The following is an 8,909-nucleotide window of genomic DNA, read 5'->3' as shown; positions in this document are numbered from 1 at the left end:
TTTTTTTCCTTTGAGGCATGAGTAACGTTATTTCTCTAAACCAATTCAACCACTTCAGATCGTCCTGAACACAAACTAACGTTATGATTGCCCCCTCGCTTGAAAGACACTTTTGCTAACCAGTAGCCATAAACACAAAACTAAACACTAGAGTTAGCATACAAGCTAACAAGCTAGATTTAGCAACAAGCTACGTAGCTTGACGGCAACATTGTGCGGCCATATGCACTATTGTGAGTGCTGCCACCACCATAGCCTTGTGGTTAAAACATAGAATGAAACATATATCAAGCAGGGGTCCTTACTTGTCCAGCAGAAAAGCTGTAACTCTTTGTTGCTCTTGAGTCCTTCCCTGAAATGACTCTCCGATATTTATCCTAGTTTTCTCTGTGGCTCGGTCCAATTCTTTCTTTTTACACTACTTTTCCTCAACAGTCCTCTTATTCCTACTCTTTGACATGGACAATGGAGGGCCATTTTTCAGCTCTGTTGTTGTTGTCTGTTCTCCGCCATTGTTTACAGTTTGGGCTTGAAAGTATCTGACCAGGTAAGAGCAGGCACTGCACCTGGCAGGGGAGGGGCACTGCCCATTATGCACGAGAGTGATTGACACTTCTCAGACACTCCCCTTTGCTCTGATCGGTTGTATTGAGCTGGGAGTGGTCGATTCTTGCAAATCAAATTACAGCCATTGGATGCAGCCACAGACAGTGGACTTTTACACAGTTGACCTGTATCTTATTCTACTCTCAGATCATTAGCAAATATAACCAAATCTTTTTTTTTTTTTTGGGGGAGGGGGGGGGGACAAATCTGGCACCCCCTGTGGACAAAAGTTGTATGAGCACCACCGTCTCCTGTTGTGTTGATGCGGTTACAACTCTTCTTTTATGAATGCAGCTGTTTACAGGATGCATCATGACGAGGTGATGTATCCTCATGTGGCTATGAAAGATTAGTAGTGATAATAGTGACAGTGATCATGTTGTGGGATTTTGCTGAGCGATGCCTCTTGACGTGACGGCATTTGTCTTTTCCCAATTTCAATTACCAGGAACACGTCTATGCACATTACTTGTTAAGTCTTTTCACATTCCTCTGAATGCTGCTGCAGTGATAAATCCCACACAGTAAATCAGTATCAGAGGCGCTGCACACAGCTGGACCAGCATTTGTATATGACTCACTTTCACATCTGTGCCACTATTGATTATTTTTCTTTTTGTCCCACTTTGTAATATTTTATGCTCTATGGGAAACTATAGAAAATAATCTTTATGTGTTGAATTTCATGATGTATCTGTTTTCAAACTTCATCATCATGTACAGCTGAAAAAAAAAAAGATCTATTCAACAACTAGTGCGTTTTATTCATGTCTTTTAAATTAAATGGGCTGCTCTCTCACTTCCTTGTTGAACTTTGTGTATAGAAGGTTTAGTGGAGAGCTGTGTACGTCACACCAGAGGAGAAACAACAAGATGCTGAGGATCTGGATGAAGGAAAATGCGCACGTGCGCACGGTCCCTCGTGCCCAGTCGTATCCTCGAGATGTCGTCAGAGCTCCCTCTCCTCCTCGTGCCAGTGGAGGATAAAAAGGCTCACTGGACTCACTCACGTTCGGGTGTTTGTGCTGGAAACTCTCACTATGCTGCAGCTGCTGACCTTCCTGGTGGAGAAGCTCTCCCTTCTCTCCAAGTTCAAACTTTTTGAGTCCAGCTGGTCGGACCGTGATCTGGACCAGAGCCGGGAGCGTCCCGTGCAGCGCGGTCCTCCACCTCCCCTCCTCCGCAGGGGAGACCTGCTGGAGGTCCCCAGAACCTTGTTCACCCACTACGGCATTTACTTAGGTGATCACAAAGTCGCACACCTGATCCCGGACATCCTGCCCGTGTTCAGCAACGACCAGAAGCTCATCAGCTCCGTCATCACCAACAAGAGGCTCATCCTCGGCTGCATGTACAAGTGCGCCACGGTGCGCGTGGACACCTTGGAGGACTTTGCGTACGGCTCCAGCATCCAGGTGAACAGCATGGACCAGGTGATGAAGAGTGACGCGTTGCCTAACGAAGATGTGGCGAAGAGAGCCGAGAAACTGATCGGAGCGATCCCCTACAGCCTGCTGTGGAATAACTGTGAACACTTCGTGACTTATTGCAGATACGGATCTGCAGCCAGCAGGCAGACAGAGCAGGTAGAGAGAGACAACACTTTCCTTTCAATGGAGTCTGTGTCCTTTGGTTGTTGATTGTGTAAACTGCATTATTACTGTGTGATTGTTACAGGATGCGTTCAGTGTCGTAGCCACTCGCTACACAGAACGATGCTGCGTTCAAGTCCTCACTCACTCTGTAAAGTTTGTTTGTAGAGTCAGCCAGGAGGTGTGTCGTCCTCAGATTGACCCCGTTGGCACTGTGTATGCACCCTAAACCCCCCTCCCCCAGGTTACCATTAGATTTATCAACTCACTCAGTCATACCTCAGATGTTTTCTGTGCAGATTAGTTTGAAGCATAACTTATTTAGGAATATGCAGCCTGTGACATGGAACTTGATTTCATAAATGAGCAGGAAAGGAATAGCCAGAGGGGATCCTGTTTAATTATAGACCACCAGTGAAGTCAAAGGTACTTGACTGAAAGTCTCTAAAGGTCAAACTCATGCTCCAAACAAACAAGGGGGCAATTTATCACCAGAGTAACCGCTAACTGCTACCAACTGTGCTTATAGGTAGCTCAGTTAGCCGTGCAGCTAGCGGTTGGGACTGGGTTCTCAGGGCCAGGGAAGCGTCAGTGTTTACACCGTGAGCTCAGGAGATTTGGAGCAGGATGGGCTGGGGCTAGCTAGTTAGCATGCTAACTTTAGTAGATATCCCTGCAGCAAACACAATAATCATCATAATGTCAAAACCTGTTTATTCACTGTTGCTGATGATTTTAGATGATATTTTTTGAATGTTTTTAACTTAAATTCTTACATATTTCCCCTTTAAAGTATATGATATTTTATGTATGTAAATATCAAAAATGCAAGTAAAGTAAATTATACACATATTTATATATATGCACAAACTGTGGGAGTCCACAAATGATCAGCACATAAAGTAATTATTTGAACAGTTACCTACTTCGGCACTGATGCAGCAAACAAAGAGAAGAAACTAGTAACGGAAGTTAGCAGATGAATGTAATGGAGTAAAAAAGTAGAATATTTACCCCCAAAATGTGGTGGAGTATAAATATAAAGCAGTAGAAAATGGGACGACCCAAGTAAAGTACGAGTAATTTGTAACTGTAAATACATCTGCAGTGTGAATCAGTGCAAGTGCTTAAAACAAAGCACAATAGGTGAAGCTCACTGAAGCTGTGAAAGAAACCCTGGTGAAGCAGGGCAAAACTTTCACATTGCACTTCCAGAGGTGAGCACAATCTGCAAATCAGATTACTGATACTGAAGCCGAACAACAGGGGACCTGGTTTTTAGGGCCACTAGGAGTTCGGAGGCCGAGGGGTGACCCTGCTGCACGGGTTGTAATCCAGCTTTGGGTTCAACACAGGGCCGGAGCTGTAAAACCATCACAGGCTTCCTCCAACTGTTCACAGAGACTGTTTTTATGTGAAGAAAGGTGTGATTTTATCAGCAGGTGACAGTGGATCTGAACTGTTCTGTAGCTGTGGTCTAAAGTCATGTGAATCTGCAGACTGTGTAAAATAATAAATGTTTTTCTTTCCTTTTTTCTTTTAGTTCTGTGGGTTCTTGAAATCGATCATCAGAGACCAGCGCAGCGTGATGGTCACAGTCCTTCTTGGAATTGTCTCCATCGTCTGTTTCGGCATGGCGCCCTCAACTACGTTACCCACAGTCCTCATTCCCTTCACTCTGTGGATGGCTGGTTAGAAGGAGCTCAGCACAACGAACCTGCAAACAAACTGAAGTGAACTCTTACACTGCCTGGCAGTGCCTTACCGGAAATGTGATGCCTTATGAGTCTGCTTTACAGCAATACTTTGATTTGTATTGTGCAGATGATGTTTAATATTAACACACTAATTAATTAATGAAATTATGGGGGCCATACATTAAATCTTTGAGGTAAGAATACAGTTAGCGACTCATTTGAGTCACTGAAAATGTAAATATACAGTCCACAACAAAGCCTTAACATGTTTGTATATATAAACTGTGGTTATTTTATAGTAGTGCACTTAATATAATGTTGTAAATATGAAAAATGTGTAATAAACAATTTATTTTTACTTGTGTGCCTCATGTTTGCTCACCACAACCACAATTAAACCTGAATATGTGATATCTCAGAAGTAATTATAGCAACATTTCAAACTCGTCTAAGCAGTGTGATCAAACTGCAGGGTGTCATCACTTTGGCTGGGGCCTTTAATTTTGCTTTATATTATAATGGATATATATTACATTTCTATACCTATATGACTTGCACACATTTCAATTACTATTCGATAAAGTGCTGAATAACGATGAGACAAATTTCAGACGTCGCAGCCCAAATAAAAGCGTTTTATTTGGGAGCGATGGCTCAATATTGGTGACCTTTTGAAGGAGGATTGTACTTATTGCCATTGCAGCCTTCTTAATGAGGACCCCTGACCTTAATACAACACAAACAATGCCCGAGTTGCAACATCCAACCACGGTGCAAAGTAATTAGAGAAAGCTCCTTTATTTCTGTTAGAATCACACCGAAAGGTTGACCAATATCTAATCCTGCTCACCGCTCTGGCCCCGCCCGTTTCCCAACATAAATATAAAAAAGGCTGTTGAACACGTCGCTGCACACTGCCATCATGTTTCTTTACCAGCTGCTCAACTTCTTCTTTGCTGCTTCCAATAAGGAGGAGAAGGAGGACTCTAAATATGACCTGTCTCTTTACAAGCGCGGTGACCTGCTAGAAGTCCCCAGGACATTATTCACGCACTTTGGCATCTACCTGGGGGACAACCGTGTGGCTCACCTCATTCCGGACATCCTGCCTGTGATTTCCAAGAACAAATCTGCAATCGCCAAGATGGTGACGAACAACCGCCTGCTGCTGGGGGTCATCACCAAGGTCGCCAGCGTTAGAGTGGACAACGTGGCAGATTTTGCATATGGGTCTGAGATTCTGGTCAACCACATGGACAAGGTGTGCAGCCAGCCGGCCCTGGACGGGGACGAGGTGGCCAGGAGGGCGGAGAAGCTCCTCGGCTCCGTCACCTACAGCTTACTGTGGTACAACTGTGAACACTACGTCATGTACTGCAGATATGGGATGGCCATCAGCTACCAGACGTACCAGGTACAGTCCTGCTCTCAGTGGAGAGTTTAAAGGATGTGCTGACAGGTTTTCTGTTCATTAAAGATCCTTTACAGTCCAATAGAGGTGATGGAAGAAAGTGTGAAGATGAGCTTCGAAGTTTAACCAAAGAAAACACGATGCTTTAACAGTCTGAGTTAGTCAGAATTCATTTTTTTTCCTGCAAGCTTCCCTATTTTTGTCCACTAACAAACTTGTCCGGCCGACCTACAGTGGAGTGATAGTAAAAGTGGAATATTATAATGAAATAGGCGTGTCACGATATGCTGATACTGAAAATAACTGATATTTTAAAATGAAATACTGATATTGTGTGCATAATACACACATGATAATATTGTTTGAATAATCCAGCGAGTATTAAATAATTTCTGATTCTTCCTGTTATCGTTTTGCCGTAATAGGTGGCGCTAATGCAACATAACTGGTTGCCGGCACCCACAAAACAGCAGAATTCATGAAGTGTAATTGTTCTTTCTGCACAGTTATGGCTACAGACTCTCTCTCCACCTTCCCACACCTTTATTATACTATTCTAAGTTTAATTAATTTGCCAAAAGAGAAAAAACACACAATAAACAAAGTTAAAGATGACTCTGACTGATAGCATTAATATTTTCTCTAAATCTTCTATAGATATCAAGATGATATCATTATTTTGAATTCTTAAGGCAACCATAATCAGGGTGGTTCAAATCTGATATCGTGACAGCCCCGCACTTAAAGTTCATTACATCTGGAAAACATTTTTATTAGGCAGACTGATGAAGCCTCATATTAGCTTCAGCTAAACATTGGAATACACTGTTGTCCTCCAGGAGTCTTTTCACAGTCTGTAGGGTCAGGAGGAAACATCACAGAGACCAATAACTCTTTCAGTAAATGGAAAATTGATGTGGACGTAATGTTTTTGGCCAGGCTTGTCCTTCAGTATAAGATTAAAGCCTTCCATTCAGTGCGATTGAATTAGACAATGAAGACTGCCTAATGCTAAATACTTCAGAAAAGGTTTGACAGAAACAAACTTATTCATGACATCTTGTCTCAAAGCAACTTATTTGCACAATTTTTCTTTCAAGCAATGATTTAGAGATTTAAGCTGACATTTCCCCTCGGTCATCTTCGATTCTTCACAAGTGTTTTCCTGCTTTGCATCCTGCAGATTAATGCATGAGAGAAGGCGCACATGCAAAAGCCAAAAGGTTTAAGGTTCACCGCACGTGTAGCATTTACAGTGCCGCCTGTTATTATCCTGGACCTCGTGGAAAACAGATTATTGCACAAATTTGCGCGTGGCGCTCGTTGTAAAGCAAAGTTGCAGTAAATGTGCTTAAACGTCTTGACATTTTGTCACATGAGGATTATTCCCACAGCGGAGAGTTCTGTTTGCCTCAGTCTGCTGGAGTGGAAATGAACTTATTCATGAGGCGAGCAGCTCCATCTAGTGTTAGTTTATCCCCAGATTACTGCCATTCAGGAGCTAATGAAGACCTCCCTCCTGATAATAGACCTCCACTGTGCTGCTGCTTAGCCTCAAACCACGGCTAATTCTCATTGTCCTCTCTCACAGTTCTGCACAACAGTACGGAAGATCGTTTGCAGCCGGATGAGCTCCTATCTGACGGCTCTGTGTGGTGTGAGCATCCTGCTGTATCTGGGCTGTGTGACGCCGCTGACTGTTCTGCCCACTCTGCTCATCTCATTCACCATCTGGATGGCAGCCTGACGGCCTCCGGAGAGACGCATCATGAGAAAAAGACTGATTTAACACACTAGTGGAAGCTGAAACGAGGTCCCAAGGTGTAGCCGGAGGACTGAAGGCATTGGGAAACAAATGTGTTAAAAAGTGTCATTAATTTTGACTTTTTCTTGATTTGTTTTTATACGTTAACTGAGGTTTTATCTTTCTTTGCCCTCCGTGATTATCGTTTTCACACTCCTTCTCTGTTAGATGTCTAGTTTTTGCAAGTGATTCATCATTAATGTTCACCAGGCTCTGATATTCAACATTAATCTCTTTAACTGTAGCAGCTCATAGATTATGAATGACTCAGAACAGAGGCAGAGATAAAGCTGAAGAGATATCTGGAAAGAAGAGACTGACCTATGAAAAAAAGGTTGTTTCCGTGGAAGGATGCTGCAGGAAAATTGTACTTAATGTATTTTTTTTTTCCTTCAGATTGTTAATTAATTACACACATTGTGCTTCAGTTAAAAGGCTGGCTTGGACAAAGTGCAATAAGTTTCTCCTCACTGGAACGCTGTATGATTCTGATTCCTCACAATGTGCTCGTCTGCCCATTAAACATGTATTTCTACCAGCCTCCTGTCGTGTTTCTTGTAACATCCAAACCCTTTTATCTCCTCTGCTGCTACAAAACTTCATTTAATACACGGCCCCTGGATCGTGCACAGTAACTAAGGCCTATATCTTTGTTTGTTTACAAATGAGGAGAAACTCCACAGGGGGGAACCAGACAGATACACATTCTGCTCGGCTGCAGCAGCGATGTTGAGCTATGCACAGCAAACAGCCCGACAGCCTCGGGAGAGACGGCCCATGAGAAAAAGACTCAAATTCACCAGGCTCTGATATTCAACAGTAATCTGATTTAACAGTAACAGCTCATAGATTATAAATGGACTCTGACTCAGCACAACGGCAAACTCCAGAGGAGTGCAGATATTTGGAAAGACGGACGGTACGTGTTCAACGTAGGGTGTCACGGCTGGTGGGATCTCATCGGAAGATGGTCTCTAGTTTAGTTTGTCATCAGTGTGATGCAATATGGAGTCGTAGGAGCGCCATACAAAAAAAGAATACATTTGTAATAAATAGAATAAAATCATACAAAAACGAGAAAGTATAAAAAAAAGTGTCAAGGTTACGTCGTGAGTTTGCATCTGAGGACCCACAAGCAGACATGGAAAAGACAGGGAGGTATAATGAACAAAAGCAAAGTTAAATAAACTTAATTTGCAGTGGTAGCAGAAGCTGGAAACCATGAAGAGAGTAATCCAAATGAGAGAGGTCCGACAAAACAACAAAAGATATCCAGACGGGTATTACGAGGAGCTAACCACGAACTTGAGGGGATCTACCCAACACCAACGTCGATGAACCAACAACAAGTGAGGGACGAGATGGACGAATCAACTGATGAAACACAGGTGAACATGGGCAGGTAAATCACAAGACGAGACACATGAGAGAGAAACCTTCAAAATAAACAGGAAACAACAAAACTACAAGGCCTGTTCAGAGCAGCTGACTGTCAGCTTGGCCCCTCAAAGAAAAGCTAAAGAATTATTATTCTCTCATTTATTTCTCCTAATATTTTTTCATTTATCTTCTTATTCTTTTGCAGATTTATTCTTATTTTATGTGACTCTATGACTCCATGATGCCATACTTACAGTCCAGTTTACAGCCACAATACAGCACCAGTCGGGAGGATGACAAAGTCTGGAGGAAGAGCAAGGAAGCTGCTCACGTCAGGAAGCCAAAGACTGTCAACGAACAGAGACAGAAGTTACAATCTTCCCCCCCGTTTATCACCACCATGAAGAAGGTTCCGCTGA

General features: G+C 42.8%; 2 protein-coding genes across 2 annotated transcripts; both read left to right on the top strand.

Moving 5' to 3' along the window:
- Positions 1-1,408: 1,408 nt before the first annotated feature.
- On the top strand, positions 1,409-4,253 carry lrata (lecithin retinol acyltransferase a). Its single transcript, XM_037103992.1, has 2 exons — positions 1,409-2,192; positions 3,742-4,253. The coding sequence occupies exons 1-2, from the start codon at positions 1,647-1,649 to the stop codon at positions 3,892-3,894; spliced, it is 699 nt and encodes a 232-aa protein (XP_036959887.1). The 5' UTR covers positions 1,409-1,646; the 3' UTR covers positions 3,895-4,253.
- Positions 4,254-4,817: 564 nt separating this feature from the next.
- Positions 4,818-7,621, top strand: LOC119023300 (lecithin retinol acyltransferase-like). Its single transcript, XM_037105131.1, has 2 exons — positions 4,818-5,309; positions 6,898-7,621. Exons 1-2 carry the CDS (start codon positions 4,818-4,820, stop codon positions 7,051-7,053), a joined length of 648 nt encoding a protein of 215 aa, XP_036961026.1. The 3' UTR covers positions 7,054-7,621.
- The last annotated feature ends 1,288 nt before the right edge of the window (positions 7,622-8,909 follow it).

This window comes from Acanthopagrus latus, chromosome 1 (assembly GCF_904848185.1).
Source record: "Acanthopagrus latus isolate v.2019 chromosome 1, fAcaLat1.1, whole genome shotgun sequence".
Taxonomy (NCBI): domain Eukaryota; kingdom Metazoa; phylum Chordata; class Actinopteri; order Spariformes; family Sparidae; genus Acanthopagrus; species Acanthopagrus latus.
Note: the sequence above shows the minus strand (reverse complement) of the source record. Positions and strands in the feature narration are given on the sequence as shown.

What these genes read in the sequence shown, in the direction of transcription:
- lrata (XM_037103992.1), top strand. Translation starts at nt 1,647, where the DNA reads ATGCTGCAGCTGCTGACCTTCCTGGTGGAGAAGCTCTCCCTTCTCTCC. An exon ending in CCAGCAGGCAGACAGAGCAG is followed by an intron (nt 2,193 to 3,741) that starts GTAGAGAGAGAC and finishes TTTTTCTTTTAG; the next exon opens with TTCTGTGGGTTCTTGAAATC.
- LOC119023300 (XM_037105131.1), top strand. Translation starts at nt 4,818, where the DNA reads ATGTTTCTTTACCAGCTGCTCAACTTCTTCTTTGCTGCTTCCAATAAG. An exon ending in TCAGCTACCAGACGTACCAG is followed by an intron (nt 5,310 to 6,897) that starts GTACAGTCCTGC and finishes CCTCTCTCACAG; the next exon opens with TTCTGCACAACAGTACGGAA.